At 36.2% G+C, this 22,773-nt stretch overlaps 1 protein-coding gene across 1 annotated transcript in view; it reads right to left on the minus strand.

Moving 5' to 3' along the window:
• SOS2 (SOS Ras/Rho guanine nucleotide exchange factor 2) overlaps positions 1-22,773 on the minus strand; it is a 101,670-nt gene that overhangs the window by 58,562 nt on the left and 20,335 nt on the right. Inside the window, exons 2-6 of the mRNA XM_069596139.1 lie at positions 21,688-21,813; positions 17,649-17,780; positions 16,550-16,714; positions 5,125-5,328; positions 1,249-1,392 (exon numbers count right to left, since the gene is read on the minus strand). Of these exons, the coding sequence (XP_069452240.1) occupies positions 1,249-1,392; positions 5,125-5,328; positions 16,550-16,714; positions 17,649-17,780; positions 21,688-21,813 (771 nt within the window). The remainder of the gene's footprint in view (positions 1-1,248; positions 1,393-5,124; positions 5,329-16,549; positions 16,715-17,648; positions 17,781-21,687; positions 21,814-22,773) is intronic.

Raw genomic sequence — 22,773 nt, forward strand, 5'->3', positions numbered from 1 at the left:
CTAAGATATCACAATATTAAAAAAAGCTTTCTAATAAGAGCAAGCCTAAGTATCTTGGTTAGGCATCAGTAACTGAGTACTTCTATACTATCAGTTCCATTATCTACACAATGGATGTAATAAAAGTGATGCATATTTTCATAAAAATTAAAGAGATTATAAAATTATGAAATTTACATAACTAAATAAAGAACTTTTAACATCTGTTTTCCAAAAGAAATAAAACTAACCAATGAATATGAAAAGGTGTTTAACATCATTAAAGAATAATGAAATACTGTTTTTCTCTCACTAGACTAGCAAAATTTAATGGGATAACAACCAGGTCTGAAGACGTGGGGAAAAAAGAGGGCCTGCATATACTGGAACTTATCTGGAAGTAAATTTGTAAAAATGCTTCAAAGTTCTAAAAATGTACCATAATTCTACTTCTAGGACTGCATCTTAAAATAATTAGTGGATTATACAGGCATTATATAAATGTTTGTTATAGTGTTGTTTATAACAACAAAAAGAACTAAGACAACCTACTTGCTTAATAATAATAGATAATTTGAATAGTATCTCCATAGTACATGGTACTTTCAGACTTTAAAAGCTATAAAGTATATTTATTAACATGGAAAATATTCATGATATTGAGTGAAAAAAAAGCAGGTTGTAAAATAGTAAGATCCTATTTTTGTAACTACACATAGGTTTGTTTAAACATGTAGACAAATATTCACAAGGATAAATAAATCTTATAAAACAATCTCTAGGTTTTGCAAAACAGTGATTTTTGTCTTATATTTATCTACATTTTTCTGAGTATTTTTACAATGAGTTATGTTAATTTTATAATCATGTGAAGTACAAAAATATGATTTTCACTTTGAGGAAAAAATACATAAATTTCCTTTTTCATTTTTGGAAATTAAGACTAAAATCCACAAAAGTTAAACTTTTAGCTTGGTCAGTAAAATTTTTATGGTCAATAAAAGCAATGATCGACAAAATTTCTTTTCTTTCAACCTTAAGTGCACTTGCCGTCAAAAAAGAAAGGTCTTAAACATTACTAGTCTATCAGCTTTCGATACAAATATTAGCATAAATACACCATAAAGTGCCACTATAAAGACAATGTAATTTTAGTTTGCTACTGGTTAAATCTTAAGCATTTTTTATAGCAGCCAGCAGTGTCTTCTAATTTTCACAAAGAAATACAGCACTTAGGACTTTAAAAGGAAAACAGTTTTGTAAATTTACCTCTGCCAGATCTTCAAAACAGCTGCCAGCTAAGGGATGAGGGCTACTTTCATCAGTCATTTCAACTGTGTCTTCAATTAAACCTAAAAGTTTCACAGTCAGCTCATGTATATCTAAAATGTTACTGAAAATCTTTTCAATATCCTAAAAAAAAAAAAAGAAAAGGAAGGTTAAGACAGGTCAGGTTGAAAATTTCATTAAATAATTATTAAATATAAGTAATATAAGTGCTAAGGGTATATTTTCATCCAATCACATACCACAGTATATTTCAAGACATAAAATATATTCCAAATCATAGCAAAAGTCAATCATGAATAAGGAAGGGAAATAAACTTCTTGGATTAGATTTAGAATTATTGATCAAAACTGTATAGAATCTATATTTTCCAGTAAATGTGCTGTAAATCTCATATGGTGGATGATTCTAAGCAACTTTTTAAATAAAGAATTCTGGCATTCGAGTATTTTTAAACTGGGTAGGTGCTAAAGGTCTTGATCAAAGTCTCAGAGTTGCTTAATGACAAAAGCTGGGATCAAAATGAAGATCTGACTCCTGAGACACAAAGTAGTTCCACAGTATGTGACCTCTTAAATTAGAGGAGGAATCAAAGATTTCAGTCAAGCTCTTCAGTGTGAATTTTATCTGGGTTAAAACCTGTTAAATACTCTGGAAACAAGAAGACCACATGACTGATTATCCAGGTTATAGACAACTATTATTCATTCTGCACCTGGTAATGGAAACATGGATTAAGGAACCTAACAGACTTGAGCTTGGATCCTTGTCCCACTACTTGCTAGGTGAATGACCCTGGATTAGGACAATAATAACAGCTAACATTTCTTGGTCACTTACTATGTTCCAGGCACTACTATAAGTACCTGACATGTAAGTTCATAACAGATTAGCTACTATCATCATCTTCATTTTACGAATGAGAAAACAGAGGCACAGAGCAATTATGCAATTTGTCCAGGGTCACACAGCTGGTATATTAAGACCTACCTCATAAGGTTTTTAAGAGAAGGAAATGAGATGATTTCTAAAAAATGCTCCTGGTATATATTAGGCCTTGCACAAATGTGAGTTTTCTGAAGACATACGGGTAGGGATACACCCCAAAGGAGTAAACTAAGATTAACAGTCATTCATTCTTTTATCAAATATTACTGAATTCTATGCTCTGATCTTAGATGGTCTTTATTTCAAAAGTTTACAGTCTCATCTATGTTGTAAAAATATAATATAGAGATAAAGCGATTTGCTCTTTCTCTTGGCTCTTTAATATTTAATGAAAAATTTCTGTCAAATCAGTACAAATTCAGTGAAAAAAGAACCATAAAAATTAATTCTTGAGGAATGAAAACTGATGGGATGAACAAAAGGTAAAGAGGGTAATAGTTCCAGCAATTGTTATTAGCTAACAGCATTTGTTAAGTTTTTAATTCATACACTTTAGACAAAACCCAACTGTGGTATAAAAGAATCAAGTTCAACCTCCGTAAGTAACTTATCATGTCATAACTATTTTGTGTCTATTTCCTCACCAGTAAAGTTGAGATGATAATGCCTGTCCTACCTATCTCAGAGAATTTTTAAGGGTCACACAAAATAGGACAGTACTTTGAAAAACATAAAAATGTTAACTACTTAAGGCAGTGTGTCCAGGAGAAATTATTATCAAATGTTAAACTAAACATGCATTTTTTAAAAAAAGGATAAAAGCCAATTAAAACACCTTACATTTTCATTAATAACCTCAGATATGCAGATGACACCACCCTAATGGCAGAAAGTGAAGAGGAACTAAAGAATCTCTTGATGAAGGAGAGAGAGGAGAGTGAAAAAGCTGGCTTAAAATTCAACATTCAAAAAACGAAGATCATAGCATCCAGTCCCATCACTTCATGGCAAATAGATGGGGAAAAAATAGAAACAGTGACAGACTTTATTTTCTAGGGCTCCAAAATCACTGTGGATAGTGACTCTAGCCATGAAATTAAAAGACACTTATTCCTTGGCAAGGAAGTTATGACAAACCTAGACAGCGTATTAAAAAGAAAAGACATCCCTTTGACGACAAAAGTCCATATAATCAAAGCTATGAATTTTCCAGTAGTCATATGCAGATGTGAGGGTTGGACCATAAAGAAGGCTGAGCACCAAAAAATTGATGGTTTTGAATTGTGGTGCTGGAGAAGACTCTTGAGAGTCCCTTGGACAGTCCCAAGGAGATTAAACCAGTCAATCCTAAAAGAAATCAACCCTGAATATTCATTGGAAGGATTGATGCTGCAGCTCCAATACTTTGGCCATCTGATGCAAAGAACCGACTCATGGGAAAAGACCCTGATGCTGGGAAAGATTGAGGGCAGGAGGAGAGGGGACAAGATAGGATGAGAGGGTTGGATGGCATCACCGACTGGATGGACATGGGTTTGAACAAACTCTGGGAGATCGTGAAGGACAGAGAAGCCTGGTGTGCTGCAGTCCATGGGGTTAAAAAGAACTGGACACAATTTAGGGACTGAACACATATACTTACACACACAATAGTTATTTGGGAGAGGAAGTCAGGAGGTAAGAGAAAAGCTAAGAATTTAAAGTGAAAGACACTCAGACATCCAAGGGAAAATAGATCATGTAAGAAACGAAGGAAAGAAAAAGAAATCTAAATTAAACAAACACACACAGTATCTGTCTAGATAGATTCCTTAGAAAAATACAGAGGTAAGAAAAACATGGATAAGACTCTCTTGGATCCCCATCATAATTCATCCCATTCCTACCCAGCAGAGTAGAACTCTGCCGCTCTGCCTTTGTTTATGAGACATTTGCACAAACTTTTATTCTTAAAAAGTCTCACCATTAAAATTTTATACTACCCTAAAGTATTTACCAAAAGATAGGAAAAAATGTATATCTTTCTTTTCTAGACCATACATTTCTTTCACCATCTTCAAATGAATAACTATAAATCTCAAACATTGCACAGTAGAAAGAGATTTTATTCCAGTGTGATTCCCCTAATTTTGTGCCTAATTTTCATTGTCACTGAACATATTAGTGTAACAATTCATGTACTAAAAAACCCACAACATGATTTTGTCACAGAAATATGGGCAAAGCTCTGTAAGAAATCAACTGATTAAAGTTGATAACTTTCTTTCAAAAAAAAAAAACTCTCACAACATCCCCAGTGTTCATAGCAGCGTTATTTACAATTACCAAGATATGGCAGAAACTTAAGTGTCCCTCAACAGATGAATGGATAAAGAAGTGGTATATATACACACAATGGAATACTATGCAGCCATAAAAGATGAAATTCTGCCATTTGCAGCAACATGGATGGACTTGGGAGGGCTAAGTGAATTAAATTAGACAGAGACAGACAAGTATCAATTATACATGGAATCTAAAAAATACAATAAGCTAGTGACTATAACAAAAAAGAAGCAGACTCACAGATATAGAGGACAAACTAGTGGTTACTATTGTGGGGGAAGAGAGGCAGTATAGGGGTGGGGAAGTGGTTGGTAAAAACCGTCGAGTGTAAGATTGGCTACCAGGATGTATTGTACAACATGAGGAATATAGCCAATACCATACTAACAATAAATGGAGCATAAACTTTAAAACTTGTGAATCACTATGCTGTATACCTACAACTCATTCAGGAATGTGTATCAATTATATTTCAATAAAAAACTGAAAAAATTTAAATAAAGCCAAACAATACCACAGTGCTATATAAAACCATATTTTTGTTTTACATACTTATTAAGTTTATAAAGTTACTATTTATGATTTTTAAGCTACTATCTGACATTTGGGGGTAGACAGACTTTCAGACCCAAAAAGGTACTTACAGAAGGTTTAAACAGCTTTCTGTCAGAAAGAAAAGCCTCTCGAAACACTTTTATGATCATATTTAGTTCCCGTAGATACTGTCTTTCTTCTGCAATTTCAGTTCTAACAAGGTCATAGTAGTTTAATTCGCCTGAAGAACTAGGTTCATCTTCACAAAGAGAAACCAAGCCTATGTCATCCTGATCAAACATGTCCATCAAAACCTAAGAAATATAAATCAGTAATGAATAAACTTATCTTACTTAGTGTTATAGGACCATTTCAAAGTACTTGGAATTAAAATATTATTAAACAACGAGAGCTATGTGTATTATAGGCCAAATTTTTTAAAGAAAACTAAAGAGAAATATGAAAAGCTGGAGTGAGATATATGTTCAAAGAAAACTGGATATAGAAAAATAAATATTTATGAAAATAAACCTAATAGTGAAATACATATATACACACATTATGTACACAAAACACGTGTGTCTGTGTATATAGATATTATACATACATGTAAACACAAAATATACAATAGCAAAAGAGCACACATTTGGAGAACAACAATCGGAGCCAAAAATCACAGTTTTATCATTTAGACAATATAATATTTTCGAATATTCCTTCGAAAGCCAGATCCCTTACATGTATGTAATTGATGAAAGAATTCAATGAGGTGAAGGACATAAAATGCATACTATTATGACTAGCAAATAATAGGCATTAAAAATAGTAGTTCTTTATCCCACTATAAGAATGCTTAGGTGCACTTAAGTGGAGTTTAAAGGAGAAAAATGAAATGAGACACAAAATATAGTAATAGCATGATGCTTATCTGATGTATATTTACTACATTAACAGCTGCTATAGAAAGTTCATTTGTTAAAGTCAAGCATCCCACAGATGCTTAAATTGCTATAGCGACAATTTCCCTTTTCAGGAAAGAATAAAGATTGGTACTATGGACTTGAATCAAGCAACACGCAGTAGCTAGCTGTATATTAAAATCAATAGGAAAAAGGTGACCATACTTTATAGAATCAAACATATTGATAGTTTAAAAAGAAAAATTGGACCTACTTAATTATATATGCATGACTAAATGAAAACTACTTTCTTAGAATTTAAGAGAAAAAAAAAAAAGCACACTTCCAAAAAGGAAGCTCCAAAAGTAAAACAAATAAGAGAATGAGCAAATTCTGACAATATTAGATATTCATTCATTCTCAAAAATATCTACTGATCACCAGAAACTGTGCCAGATGTTGGTAAGATATAGCAATAAGCAAAATAAACATGAATTCTGCTTTCCTGATCTTTTAAATCTAACTCAAAAATATTTCTTAAAGCTGGTCAGTTCTCTCCATTACCCTCCAAGCTTCAAATCAGACTATTAAGCAGCCACATCACCTCTTAGAAGGTCTTGCAATATAAGCTCCTTGCCACAGGTTTCTTCCCAACCCCAGTTCCAAAATTATGTTCCTAACACCAAACTGTGTCATATCCTACATAAACAGGATACTGGATATCACTGCTCTCAGTATCCAATTCTAATTTCATGAAGATAAGCCACTTACAATTTAACCCTGGCCTACCTCCCCAGCCTCATCTCCTGTGATACTCTAAAATCCCTCTTCTCTTCCTTGCCCCCTCCATCTGAACATCATCGCCTCCCATTCTCAGCCACTTAAGACCTTTGAAGAAACCACTGGGGCTGGCTGCATAGGGAATTAGAAAATGAAATCTGATTTTAGGCACACACACAAAAGAATGGAAAGTATGACACAGAACTGTCTTTTCTTCCCCACTAGAGATATTTTTAAAGCAGTCTGTACTTGGTATCTCTAATTTCTTAGTTCTCAAGCTCACCACTCTACTGAAACTCACTAATAATGTCTGAATATCTTTTTGTTTTCTCTAGTTATTAACACAGCTAACCAGAACTTCTTAAAATTTCTCTTCCCTTGGCTTCTCATACACCATTCTGTCAGTGAGGCCTCCTTCTCTACTGCTTACCTTCCCTGCCACCCACTGAAGGGTCCCATTTTTGGAACTGTTTTGGCCACATGACTCCCAAAATCCTGAATGCAAATGCTACAGGAGTCAGGCAGACGATACATCATATTAACACATAAGAGGTGACAGGCAGTGTGGCAAACTAGAAGGTACATGGACCTAAACAGGAAAGTGTGCTCAATGGTAGCTATTTCATCAGGCATTTTTGATTTTCTTTTTCAAGAAGAGTCTGAAATCTAGATTTTATGTACAGTTTTCATTATTTGTAAATGTAAACAGATTGCAAATAATTCAAAATTTTAAAAAATAAACTTGGAGCCCCTATTCACTAGGTGGAGAACCCCTATTCACTAGCAGGCCATCAGTCTGAAACATGTACTATGTTTTCTTCTGAGTGAGCTCACCTTCTTAGATGATTATCAATCACTAGTTAATGACTCCCTAAATATTTATGTCAGAAACTCTCTGGAATCTAGACGAGTGCTATGAAAGGCTTGCTAGGTATCTCTCTGTCTGACAAACCCATACACATACACTTCACTTCAGAATCACTAATCAAGCACCATCTACTTCATAGCTAGAAAACTTGTCCCTACCCTAGACTTAACACTTCTCAACTTTCACACCAAATCAGTCCCCAAATCCTTTTAACTCCAACTCACAAACAGTTCTTAAAACTGGTCAGGTCCTTCTATTCTCCTGTCTAGAACACCTTTTCTTACTTCTCTTTTCTTCCAACTCTCACATTTATTCACCTGATAAATCCTTAGTAATTTTCATCACTTAGCTCAAATATAATTGTCTTTGTATAGCTTTTCCCAACTCTTCATGAACTCCTCCATTAAAATCTTTTCCCTGGCTTCAGTCCTCCATAAGCATCCTCTCTCTTTTCTATATAAGCACCTAAATTATACTGACATTTCTACAGATAAGAGCCATAATTCCATCTTAAAATTCACAGCATTTGATGCACAGTAAATGCACAAAAGACACCTGCTTAAAGAGCATACATACATTGCATGTTTGCAAACTGCTAAGAAGCACAAGCTGGAATCAAGATTGCTGGGAGAAATCTCAATAACCTCAGATATGCAGATGATACCACCCTTATGGCAGAAAGTGAAGAGAAACTAAAAAGCCTCTTAATGAAAGTCAAAGAGGAGAGTGAAAAAGTTGGCTTAAAGCTCAACATTCAGAAAACTAAAATCATGGGATTTGGTCCCATCACTTCATGGGAAATCGATGGGGAAACAGTGGAAACAGTGTCAGACTTTATTTTGGGGGGCTCCAAAATCACTGCAGATGGTGATTGCAGCCATGAAATTAAAAGATGCTTACTCCTTGGAAGGAAGGTTATAACCAACCTGGATAGCATATTGGAAAGCAGAGACATTACTTTGCCAACAAAGGTCCATCTAATCAAGGCTATTGTTTTTCCAGTGGTCACGTATGGATGTGAGAGTTGGACTGTGAAGAAAGCTGAGCGCCGAAGAATTGATGCTTTTGAACTGTGGTGTTGGAGAAGACTCTTGAGAGTCCCTTGGACTGCAAGGAGATCCAACCAGTCCATTCTAAAGGAGATCAGTCCTGGGTGTTCATTGGAAGGAATGATGCTAAAGCTGAAATTCCAATACTTTGCGAGTTGGAGCTGAAACTCCAATACTTTCAACCTCATGTGAAGAGCTGACTCATTGGAAAGGACCCTGATGCTAGGAGGGATTGGGGGCAGGAGGAGAAGGGGACGACAGAGGATGAGACGGCTGGATGGCATCACTGACTCGATGGACATGAGTTTGAGTAAACTCCGGAAGTTGGTGATGGACAGGGAGGCCTGGCATGCTGCGATTCATGGGGTTGCAAAGAGTCGGACATGACTAAGTGACTGAACTGTACTGAATTGAAATTGCTAAGACTTGTAAGGGCTTCCCTGGTGGCTCAGATGGTAACGCGTCTGCCTGCAATGCGGGAGACCCGGGTTCAATTCCTAGGTCGGGAAGATCCCCTGGAGAAGGAAATGGCAATCCACTCCAGCATTCTTGCCTGGAAAATCCCATGGACAGAGGAGCCTTATAGGCTATAGTCCTCGGGGTTGCAAAGAGTCAGACACGACTGAGCGACGACTTGCAATAGCCTTCCCGGGTGGCTCAGGAGTGAAGAATCAGGGGTTTGATCCCTGGATAGGGAAAATATCTTGGGGGAGGAAATGGCAACCCACTCCAGTATTCTTGCTGGGATAATCCCATGGACAGAGGAGCCTGGTGGGCTATAGTCCATGGGACTGCAGAGTCAGACACAACTGAGTGACTGAGCAGACACAGGACTTGTAATGAACAGCTCTGAATTAAGGATCAGAATAAACGTTAGGACAATAAAAGCAGTTCTTGGTCATGTTCACAAGAGTAAAGGAGAATCGGTTCTTGAAACAGATGGAGTAATATTACAACAAAAGAAAAAATACAGAAGAACTCAACTCCTATTACATCTGGGTCCACAGAAATAATCTTCAGAACAGCTCTGTGCTCTTACTCTCTCGCCTTGCTTCAGTTCAGTTTAGTCGCTCAGTCATGTCCAACTCTGCAACCCCATGAATCACAGCACACCAGGCCTCCCTGTCCATCACCATCTCCCGGAGTTCACTCAAACTCATGTCTATTGAGTCGGTGATGGCATCCAGCCATCTCATCCTCTGTAGTCCCCTTCTCCTGCCCCCAATCCTTCCCAGCATCAGAATTTTTTCCAGTGAGTCAACTCTTTGCATTAGGTGGCCAAAGTATTGGAGTTTCAGCTCAGCATCAGTCCTTCTAATGAACACCCAGGACTGATCTCCTTTAGGATGGACTGGTTGGATCTCCTTGCAGTCCAAGGGACTCTCAAGAGTCTTCTCCAACACCACACTTCAAAAGCATCAATTCTTCGGCGCTCAGCTTTCTTCACAGTCCAACTCTCACATCCATACGTGACCACTGGAAAAACAATAGCCTTGATTAGATGGACCTTTGTTGGCAAAGTAATGTCTCTGCTTTCCAATATGCTATCCAGGTTGGTTATAACCTTCCTTCCAAGGAGTAAGCATCTTTTAATTTCATGGCTGCAGTCACCATCTGCAGTGATTTTGGAGCCCCAAAATAAAGTCTGACACTGTTTCCACTGTTTCCCCATCGATTTCCCATGAAGTGATGGGACCAGATGCCATGATCTTCGTTTTCTGAATGTTGAGCTTTAAGCCTACTTTTTCACTCTCCTCTTTCACTTTCATCAAGAGGCTTTTTAGTTCCTCTTCACTTTCTGCTATAAGGGTGGTGTCATCTGCATATCTGAGGTTATTGAGATTTCTCCTGGCAATCTTGATTCCAGCTTGTGTTTCTTCCAGCCCAGCATTTCTCATGATGTACTCTGCATAGAAGTTAAATAAGCAGGGTGACAGTATACAGCCTTGACATACTCCTTTTCCTGTTTGGAACCAGTCTGTTGTTTCATGTCCAGTTTTAACTGTTGCTTCCTGACCTGCATATAGGTTTCTCAAGAGGCAGGTCAGGTGGTCTGGTATTCTCATCTCTTTCAGAATTTTCCATAGTTTATTGTGATCCACACAGTCAAAGGCTTTGCCTTGCTTAAACATCAAATTTACTCTTAAGCATATATTTTCTATTTTTCCAATCTGAATATTATTTTCCTTAATAGTGAAAATATATGAAGGGTTAAGCTTTAAAATTCATTCCTATGATCATCTAACTATTCTCAGTAATCTGTGATGGGCCAGAATACATCATATAGTCAAATGCTGCTTTTTTTAAATGCAGAAAAAAACTTGATTCTCAAGTTCTCTGTCAAATTATATGACCTTGTCTGGGAAACTAGAGACCTCTAGAAAGCACTTATTTGAACAGTTTATTAAACAGATGGCTTGTAAGTTCCTGAAACAGTGCTCACAGGAAATCAGTTTAGATTTACTAAGATCACACCATATCACACTAGTTTCATTACTCCATTCACATGACTAGTCCCACAAATAAAGTCATTTGGATCTTTCCTATACATACAACAGTCTCTTGTGACAAATTTGGAATCATAGGAGGAAAGGATGGGCAAACTATAGCCCACAGTCCACAATGAGCCTACTGCCTTTTGTATAAGTTAAGTTTTACTAGAACACAGCCTAAACTCATTGTTTTATGGCTGCTTTCCTGCCACAAAAGCAAAGATGAGTGGTTCAAAGAAAAGCAAATATATATATACAGCCCACAAAACCTAAAATATTCATCTACCTATCTGGTCCTTTATAGATAAAGCCTGCTGATCCCCAAATTAGACAAAGAGGTGAAATGACAGCTGACTAAAAGGCCATTGTGAAAAAATGTGGTAATTTATTAATCTAGAAGGATGCCTCTAATAACATTATGTGAGGAATATCACCTATTAGACTTTTTCTATTATTTTTAATAAATAATTCAAACTGAAACAAACTAAGTTTCTTAGACTGGCATATATTACAAAAAGCTAGTAGGATATCTACAACGATGAATGACAAAATCAGATTTTTAAAATATCTTGATATGCTGGACACAGTCTCAATAACAGTATGAAGTTTTAGAGAGATAAATTTGAATTCAAACTTGGATAAAAAAAATACCAACAGCACACACTGTAAGAAATCAAAGCTATAACATACTAGTACCTCACGTGAAAAGTCCTAGGGAGTTGAGACATATAACATACTAGCATCTCCAGTGAAAAGTCCTAGGGAGTTGAGACAGCTGTGAACTCATTAAGTAAACAGAACAACATGTGCGCTCCAAAAAGTTAATAGTAAAATTATAAAAGAATATCATACCAAATAAAGGAAGTAGGCATTTCACTGTACTTTGTGTGGTCAGAACAAATCTAGACTGTTGTTTTTATTTTTGAAATCACAGTCTAAGAGCAATTCAAAGAAAATCTGAAAATCATGTCAAAAAGATTGGTTTGTGAAGTCTCAAAAGGTGAAAATTTAGTACATGGAAAAATGCTTTAAATAACGGAATGACTTATTCTGAAAAACAGTTTCATCTTATCTAATGTAGTCCAGAAGAGAGATTAGAATTAGGGAATCAAAGTTAATGGGAAAGTCAGATGGAAACTGACTTTTTATATATAGGATGGATAAACAATAAGGTCCTATTGTATAGTAGAAACTATATATATAAGAAACTATATTCAATATCCTATGATAAACTGTAATAGAAAGGAATATGAAAAAAGTGTATATATATATATATGTGTGTGTATATACATATATATATAACTAAGTCACTTTGCTGTACAATAGAAATTAAACACAACATTGTAAATCAATTATATTTCAGTAAAAAAATTGTTAATGCATGCCATACTTGATATTTATAGTTCTACTACAAGTCTGTACCCTAAAAATGCACTGAATTTTAATAAATTCTCTTTTAGATAATTCCACCCAAAAATTTTTTTAAAAAGCATGGTGCATTTAAAATTGTACATATTGAATTACCAAGTATATTCTTGCTAATAAAAAACAGCTAGTCTGGAAAAAAGTTAATAGGAAAGTTAATTTTAACTCTCTATGAGGAAGACATTTCACCTAACTAGAATTCTATAAAAATGAATAGACAGTTTTATGAGCAATAAGCTCCCCAGTGCTCAAACAGATGCTATGTGACTACCACCCGTCAGTCTGCGTATAGATCTGGTCTCTTGTATTTCTGAGACTGTGTAATTCTCTAAGAATTTAACTACTTTTGCTTTTAAAAAGAGTCACAGAAAAGTTAACTGACTCAGATATAGAATAGTCTCCCCTTCCCACAGTCTGTCAATAATCCCACGCAAGGCCACTATTCAGGGCAGGGAGAGTGGAGGAACGGGGCAAATAAAGGAGGAATCCCTGCATGAAGGTGTGGGGAAAAGCTGCAGAGCCCCATCTCAGTGTGCTAGTTCCTGAGAGGAGTAGGGAGGGTGTTTACGGGAGTGGAGGCTGTGGGCAGAAGATGTTAGGAGATCAATCAGAGTACAGAGACTATCCATATAATAGGGCAGCTTGATGCAGGGTGCTGGAGCCCTAGTGGGTAAGGAGGGTATTTGCACGGGAAGCTGGTCCAGCAGCAGTGGACCAAGATGGGACTGTCAGAATTTGAGGAGGGTTAGGAGAAAGTATACAAAGGAGGAGAAGGGTTTCTATGCCAAAATAGGGTGTCTACACCAGTATGGGGAGATAGGCCTGCTGGGAGACTGGTCACATACAGAAGGGTTGATCAAACAAATAAATAGATTAAGAAAAACAGGAGCCAGGTTTCTCACTATCAGATAACAGAATTACAAATGTAAAAAAGGGGAGGGGAAAATGAAGTCTGTGATAATGAACGTGGGTTGAAGAGAACTCATCTAGAGACACATAAGACATAAATATAGATGTATATGTATGTGTTATTGTTGTCTCAGGCACCAAGTTTTGTCTGACATTTTTGTGACCCCATGGACTGTAGTCCACCAGGCTCCTCTGTCCACGGGATTTCTCAGGTGAGACTACTGGAGTGGGTTGCCATTTCCTTCTCCATGGGATCTACCCAATCCAGGGATCAAACCCACATCTTAACCCACATTTCCTGCTTTGACAGGCAGATTCTTTACCACTGAGCCACCAGGGAAGCCCATGTATGTATGTACACACACACACACACACACACACACACACTCACTCCCTAATTTTGACCTCAAAGAGATCAGAGGAGTAACACACATACACTCCCTAATTTTGACCTTAACAAGATCAGAGGAGTACACACACACACACACACACATACACACACACACTCTCTCCCTAATTTTGACCTCAAAGAGATCAGAGGAGTAACACACACACACACACACACACCCTCCCTAATTTTGACCTTAATGAGATCAGAGGAGTACACACACACACACACACACACACACACACACACACACAGAATCCCTAATTTTGACCTCAAAGAGATCAGAGGAGTAACACACACACACACACACACTCCCTAATTTTGACCTCAGAGAGATCAGAGGAGTAACACACACACACACACACACACTCCCTAATTTTGACCTCAAAGAGATCAGAGGAGTACACACACACACACACACACACACACACACACACACACACTCCCTAATTTTGACCTTAAAGAGATCAGAGGAGTAACACTCCATTATCAATGAGCTCATCGAGCACCAAGATCATGGTTTCTAAAGACCATTCTCCTCTAAAAGGAACCAGGAATTTTTAGAAAACAACTAATTCCAGGCTTGAGTAGCCAGGTAAAGAACAAGTTGAACCTGGAGCATCCTATGTCAAAAGAGAGACAGGGACAGAGAAGCAAACTGAAGGGGCTCCAAGTGGTCAACTTGAGACAATCTGAATATCAAAATAACTAATAAAGTAACAAGTTATGTTCCACTAAATAAAATAAAAATCAGTGAGTCCATATTAAAATAAATCGTAGCTCAGTTGGTAAAGAATCTGCCTGCAATGCAGGAGACCTGGGTTCAATCCCTGGCTCGGGAAGATCCTCTGGAGAAGGAAATGGCAACCCACTCCAGTATTCTTGTCTGGAGAATCCCATGGACAGAGGAGCTCGGCAGGCTACAGTCCATTGGGTAGCAAGAGTTGGACACGACTTAGCGACTAAACCACCACACAGTGTGATGAGGAACAAGGTATTTACATAGCCTTAAGATACCCCACAAAATATTCATTAATTATCAAAGGGTAAGGAGTCCTTTAAAGTAGAGAAATCTAGGAGACAAACCCTTAATCAAGGGATTGAAGTGACCATCACCAAAAATGGGGCACATCAAAACTGTTGTCATGTGAGAAAGTACAATGAGAACTTCTATGGCATTTCTGCCACAGCTCCATACATAACCTGAAACTTACCAAGAGAAAATGTCAGAAAAAACTGAAGAGCATTTTAAACATTAATAAGCATAATCCTTAAAAATGTCAAGGTCATAAAAGTTAAAGGAAGAATGAACTGCTCCAGAGTGAACAAGGAGAAAAAAAAGATACATGACAACTAAACACAACACTTGATTCTGAACAGGATCATTCTGCTATAAAAGACGTCATTGGGACAACTGGCAAAACCTGAATGGGGTCTGAGGATTACATAATATCAGCATTCATTTCCTGGATTTTGACTGTCACAGTGTGATTATACAGGAAAATGTTTTTGTTCATATGATACACTAAACTATGTCAATAACCTACTCTCAAGTGGTTTAGGGTACAAGGGAGTATCTTTTTTTTGTACATGCAACTTTTCTAAAAGTAAGCTAGAAACTAAGTTTAAAAAACATATAATCATTGTTTTTCATTTTTTGATAAGTCAAACAGAAATAAGGAATTTCTATAATAAAATTTAGGTGAAAAATCATTTTTGAGACTATGGTATAGTACAATGGCTCTCAACTGTTAACCATACATCAGAATCACTTGTGAGCCTAAAGGCCAATCCCAGGCCAAGTAAATAAGAACCTCTAGAGGTAAGATGCAGACATCAGTATTCTTTTAAAGAATACTGGTAATTTTGATGTGCAAGGTGAAGAACCAGTGTCCTAGGCCAGACCCTGGGGGTAATTCACACCTAGAGGTCTAGCTTAGGCACTTATCTATGAAGTGTTTCTGGTCTTCCCTATTCAGGGTTCATCACTTTCTCCACTGCACCTTTGATTCATTTGTATAATAATAGTTTTAATTATCTTGTACTGCAATTATTCATTTATAATACTTTATTACCCACTAAAATAAATTCCTGCTAACACAGGGACTGCTGATATGTTCAGTGTTGTACATTGCTCAGGGCAGTATCTGACACATAACAGGCATTCAAAAATGTTGATTTCAAAAGAAAGAAAAAAAAAAGGAGAAAAGTAGAAAGGGAAGAAAAGGAGGACAGAGAAAAATAAAAGACTCAGTTTCTTTCCTCAGTAGCTTACAGACAGGAAGAATGAAGTAATAAAAAAAAATGATCAGAAGAAAGTAACCCTGGCATTGTAAAATCTTCTCTTTCCTCATGCCCCACTGAATTATGCTACAAAATCAAAGTATGTTTTTCAAAATTACTTCTTAAAAGTATCTGAATATTCTGGATTTATTCTCTTTCTAAAAATACAAAACTCAAACTACTTTTTAAAAACTTGTTTGAGGTTTTAGATGTTTCTTCTCTGCATGTAAAGAAGTTTTGATGGAAAAAAAGAGATTCTCATCCCACCATATGCTGAAAAATCTGAAAATATCATTGTTATTAGTCTGTAAGGCCACCATTTTTCTGTCTTGCAACACTAGGAATTATAAAAATCACTATAACCCTGTATTAAAAAACAGAGATAGAAGTGACATATAATCACTAGCACTGTAGCTAAATTTAAATACTTTTTAACACTTACCTTATCTGCACACATTGACACTTTAATGTCTTGTTGAGATATTTCATAATGTCGGATATTAAAAACATAATTACCAGCCAATTTCAAAATATCAGCTGAGATATACTCTAGCACAGCCACAATATACAGGGATACATGGTAGTCCACTTTGTACCCTAAAACTTCCTGTGGAAAAAAAAAACAATTTAATTCCCCAAAATGGCAGCACTGCTAAGTAGCAGATAAAATGCACTTAAAATTTTTATTTAACATTCTTGCTTATAAACAACTTTCCAGAAACCAAATGTCTAAACTCAAAGGTACCAGAGGATGTAAAATGAGCTGTTGGCTCAGTATCAGGGTTTTAGTTTTGATTTTTTAAATCTAACAAATATGCCTTTAGTATCAAACAAGAAGAGATAGTTGATTCTAAGACAGAAATCTTAGACTGGACTTCACTGAAAACCTCTTGATATATTATCCAAAACCCATCTGACAAATATTTGCATTTTTTAAATTAATATTCCCAAATTACAACGGTTTCTACTGATGAGAGGTCATCTATGTAGGTTGTTCTAAAACTGCTACCAAGGGATATTCAAATCCAGGTACACCAGCTACTCTATACAGACTAAATAATATTTCCTACCCAACACCCAACTTTACCAATGTATATAAAAATATCTATAACAGATACAAATGAATTTAAAAACAGTTCTGAACTCAGAGTAGCTTTTGCATTATACACAACAAAAAGCTAAAAGTTAATCAGGGTAACAGTCATCAGAGGATGCCAAAGAGATGCATTATTTCTTATCATTAACTTTTAATACTATTTGAAAAGCAACTGATTTTATCAGAGTATATTCCTTTTTGCTTTTTGCATGTATTAAAGAACATCTATATGTATGTGTGCATGTGTGTATGTGTATATACAAGTATATACATATTCAACCGCACATACACCGTCACATAGACCACGTATATAAATACATGAATATATTTACAGACCATGTATATAGATACATAAATACTATATAAAGGACTAGTTGCTAAAAAGAACTTCTCTCAATGGTTTTTTGTGTGTCTTGTTATTGTATGTTTGCTTGTTTGCTTTTACCTTCAATGAAGGATGGATTTTGTCCACAGGCAGTAAGAGAGGATTTCTTCTTTTTCGTTTCTCTATGGCAGACTGTGCATCAGCAATAGCCCATTTATCAATTGGATGAGGAAAGGTCTTTTGAACTCGTTCCTGTTCAGATCACAGCAGAACTATCGTTAACAGAAGTGCTCATAAACGGAAAGTTCATACAAAACTAACTTCGTCATCATCCTCATGCCAACAGTTAATAGTAACATAACCTGTTCTGATTCCTGCAATAAATGAACGTTTTTCGTTTAAAAAAAAAAAACTCAAAGCACTATCAAGATTTTTCCACATAATTCCCACAGGTAAATAAAAAGGTGAAGTTTAAACAGAAAGCTTTAAGTGTAAGCACAACTAAGATAAAATTGGAAAAGAAAGAAAAAGTAATAATGTTAGAGATTAAAGCAAACATAAAATATGCTAAGTCAGTGATTCTAAGGTCAACGTTTCTAGGGTTAAAATTGTTTACCCAGCAGAAGTTGTTAACTTGTTATTAATAATTAGTAAATAGTCATTCTCCTTCTGCTAATCTCAGACCTTTATAGAGAAAAATTTTAAAAAGAAGAAATATCATGTACCTCTTAAAGAATCAAGTGTGTGGCAGAGCTCAGAATAGTTTAAAGAAATGTATTGCTTGGCAAAAACAATACAAACCTTTTATATCATCTAATCTTATTAATAAATGTTACCAGTAATTGGCAGGAATAATGAGAAGTGATGATAACTGAATCAAACTCCAATTCAGCAGAATTTCCTGTTTTTTAAATTACATTCTCAGCTTCTAGCATATTTAGCTTCTGAAAAGTATGCTTTTATTATATTTAGTTATGTCCAATTCTTACAACAAAGAATAGGGAAACAAATGCATCAATTACCAGAGTCCCTGAAAATCTTAATAGATCTATTGTTGTTACTGTTAGTTGCTAAGTCGTGTCTGACTCTTTGTGACCCCATGAACTGCAGCACACCAGGCTTCCCTGCCCTTCACTATCTCCCAGAGTTTGCTCAAACTCATCTCCACTGAGTCAGTGATGCCATCTAGTCACCTCATCCTCTGTCATCCCCTTTTACTCCTGCTCTCAATCTTTCCCAGCATCAGGGTCTTTTCCAATATGAGTCATCTCTTTGCATCACATGGCCAAAGTATTAGAGTTTCAGCTTTAGCATCAGTCTTTCCAATGAGTACTCAGGGTTGATTTCCTTTAGGACTGACAGATTTGATCTCCTTGCAGTCCAAGGGACTCTCAAGAAATTTTTTCCAGCACCACAATTCAAAAGCATCAATTCTTTGGCACTCAGCCTTCTTTATGGTCTAGCTCTCACATCTGCCATGACTATTGGAAAAACTATAGCTTTGATTATATGGACTTTGGTCGGCAAAGTAGTTTATCTTTGCTTTTTAATACGCTATCTAAATTTGGCATAGCTTTTCCTCCAAGGAGCAAGTGTCTTTTAATTTCATGGCTGCAGTCAATGTCCACAGTGACTTTGGAGCCCAGGAAAATAAAGTCTGTTACTGTTTCTGTTTTTTCCTCATATTTGCCATGAAGTGATGGGACCGGATACTTAGTTTTCTGAATGTTGAGTTTTAAGCCAGCTTTTACACTCTCCTCTTTCACCCTCATCAAGAGTTTCTTTAGTTCCTCTTCACTTTCTGCCATTAGAGTGGTATCATCTGTACAGCTATGGTTGTTGATATTTCTCCCAGCAATTTTGATTCCAGCTTGTGAGTCATCCAGTCTGGCATTTCACATGATGTACTCTGCACAGAAATTAAATATGCAGGGTAACAGTGCACAGCCTTGATGTACTCCTTGCCAAATTTTGAACCAGTCGTTGTTCCCTGTCTGGTTCTAACTGTCGCTTCTTGACCTGTATACAGGTTTCTCATGAGGCAGAAAGGAGGTCTATTACTCCAAAATAAGATTATCCTTTACCCTGGAAGTTGTTGCCTTGTTAGAAAATAATTTTCAAAGAAAGGTGATATAAACAATATAATGCCAAAGTAACTTTTAAAAACTATACTGACAGATATTTCTAAAAATTTAGAAATACTCACATGTAACTCAGCCAAAACAGTATTTCAGCACTAAATTACACATGATCTTTTAGGTAGACACACACATGCTTCCCTTGTAGCTCAGACAGTAAAGAATCTGCCTGCAATGTGGGAGACCTGGCTTCAAAACCTGGGTTGGGAAGATCCCCTGGAGAAGGAAATGGCTACCCACTCCTGTATTCTTGCCTGGAGAATTCCATAGACAGAGAAGCCTGGCAGGCTATAGTCCATGGGGTTGCAAAGAGTCAGACATGACTGAACAACTTTCACATTCATTCATTCATATATGCTGCTGCTAAGTCGCTTCAGTCGTGTCCGACTCTGTGCGACCCCGTAGACGGCAGCCCACCAGGCTCCCCCGTCCCTGGGATTCTCCAGGCAAGAACACTGGAGTGGGTTGCCATTTCCTTCTCCAATGCGTGAAAGTGAAGTCGCTCAGTCCTGTCCGACTTCACGACCCCATGGACTGCAGCCCACCAGGCTCCTCCATCCATGGGATTTTCCAGGCAAGAGTACTGGAGTGGGTTGCCGTTGCCTTCTCCTCATTCATATATATATATATATATATACATATATATATATATGTATTTTTTTTAATCGATGAGTAAATATCTTTATTCTACACTAGCCCTTTATTGAACCTAATATTTGTATGCAGTAAAATGCACAGATCTTAAGTGTAAAATTAGATAAGTTTTGAAAAATGTTTACACCTGTGTAACCATCTCACTAATCAAGATTACAGAAAATTTCTATCATCTTAATCTCAATTTCATAGGCAGCCACCATTCTGATTTCTATCACCATTACTTTCCACTATTTCTGATTTTCATGTAAGTGGAATCAATAGATATATACTCTCTGGGGTTTGGCTTATATTTTGCTCCAAGTGATAACTATAGATTATAGCTATGTTACTGCATATATCAATAGTTTATTCCTTCATTTTACTACTGAGTAGCATTCTATTTTATGAATCTATCACAATTTGTTTTCTCATTTTCCTATAGATGGAAATTTTAGCTGTTTTCAATTTTTGCTTGCTATGAATAAAACTGCTTAGACATTCTTATGTAAGTCTCTTTGTGAAGGTATATTTTCATTTCTTTAGGATTAAATACCCAGCAATAAAACTGCAAGGTCATAGGTTAGGTATTTAGTTAACTATAATAAACTGCAAAACAATTTTCCAAAGTAGTTTTGCCATTTTATACTCCTACTAGCAGTGTTTAAGAGTTCCAGTTGCTCTACATGCCATCAGTATTCCATGTCATCAGTCTAACTTTATCCCTTTTAGTGGGTGTGAAATATCTCCTTTTAGTTTAAATTTCGATTTCCCTGATGAATTATGAGTTTGAATACTTTTCATATGCTCTTTTACAAACTGTCTATTCCAGACTTTTGCTCATTTGGGTGAACAAAGAATCTTTTTATTATGGATTTGTAATTGTTTTTCAACATATTCTGGATACAAGCCCTTTGTAAGGAATACATATTGAAAGCATTTCTACCAGGTTTGTGACTTGTATCATTTTTTTCTTCACATCAATTTTATTATTTTGATATTTACGGTATTTTGAGTCCTCTGTAAAAAAAAAAAATTGTTTAACATCATCTTATAAAGATATTCTCCTGCATTTTCTTCTAGAAACTTCATAGTTCCACCTATTATTTTTAAGATTATGATATATCTTAAATTTCTGAGATTGGTTTCAAGGGTTTTTTCCCACCAAAAGTTTATCCAGTTGTTTTAACACTTATTTTGGCTGAATAATTTTACTTTCCTCATTGAATTGCCTTGACATCTTTGACAAAAATGAATTGATCATACATCCCCCATATGATTTCAATGGTTTTAGTTTCCATGATAATTTTAAATGATATAGATGTAGATATAAAAATTAATTTATACAGTGGTTCAATGACTTTTTGAAATAATAGAATAATTTTTACCTCCACATCTTGAACAGTCCTTGGTTGGGCCATGCATAATTTATTAAGCAGCTGAAAAATCAGCTCTTCAATATAATAGAGAGACTCTTCATTAGCTGAGAGATTGGGATGTACTTGCTCCTGAACCTTAAAAAAAAAAATTCTCAATTTAAGTATAAGCAAAATGATACTTATTAAACAAAAGCCTGAGAATCTTATGTATAATTAATAGTACTTTATCAGAATGGTTATTCAAATACAGACATAAAACACACCAAAAAATGGGGGGAAAAAACTGTTGGTTTCTGTAAACTTTTCTTAACTCATAGAAGTCATTCTTAATCTTTTTTAGACTATGGGGTTAGAGACTGAACAGCAACCAGATCAAACCAGTCAATCCTAAAGGAAATCAGTCCTAAATATTCATTGGAAGGACTAATGCCAAAGCTGAAACTCCAACACTTTGGGCACCTGATACAAACAACCAACTCATTGGAAAAGACCCAGATACTGGGAAAGACTGAAGGCAAAAGGACAAGGGGGTGGCAGAGGATGAGAGAGAGGATAGCATCACCAACTTAATGCACATGAATTTGCACAAACTCTGGGAGGCAGTGAAGGACAGAGGAACCTGGCATGCTGCGGTCCATGGCGTTGCAGAAAGTTGGACATGCCTTAGTGACTAAACAACTTGATTTTCTCTGAAAATCAACTGAAAGCCACTGGTCTCTCTTCTCCTTATCACCAAAAAACCATATACACATAAAATATTCTATACAACTTGAGAGGAAGCATGGATACCCTGAAGTTAATTAATAAACCTACTGTACAAGGATCCTATTAGGGACGATATCAGTCACTCTCACAAAAGTCCTGAGGCTGTAAATTTCTGTGATAAGAGGAGAGGCAGCCATCTATCTGTGTACAGAAACATGTACATAACTTTGTACATGCTTTGGGTTTTGCCCTTCCTGTGACAATTATAATCCTAATGCCTTTTCTTTCCCCTTTGAGTAGAGCTATTGCAGTGCCTCAGAGGTTTGTCTATATGCTTTGGTGGATTGCATGTGAGTGTAAAGCCCAGTTGTTGGGGGTGGGTGTGGGGGA

This window comes from Ovis canadensis, chromosome 7, assembly GCF_042477335.2.
Source record: "Ovis canadensis isolate MfBH-ARS-UI-01 breed Bighorn chromosome 7, ARS-UI_OviCan_v2, whole genome shotgun sequence".
NCBI classification, from domain to species: Eukaryota; Metazoa; Chordata; class Mammalia; order Artiodactyla; family Bovidae; genus Ovis; species Ovis canadensis.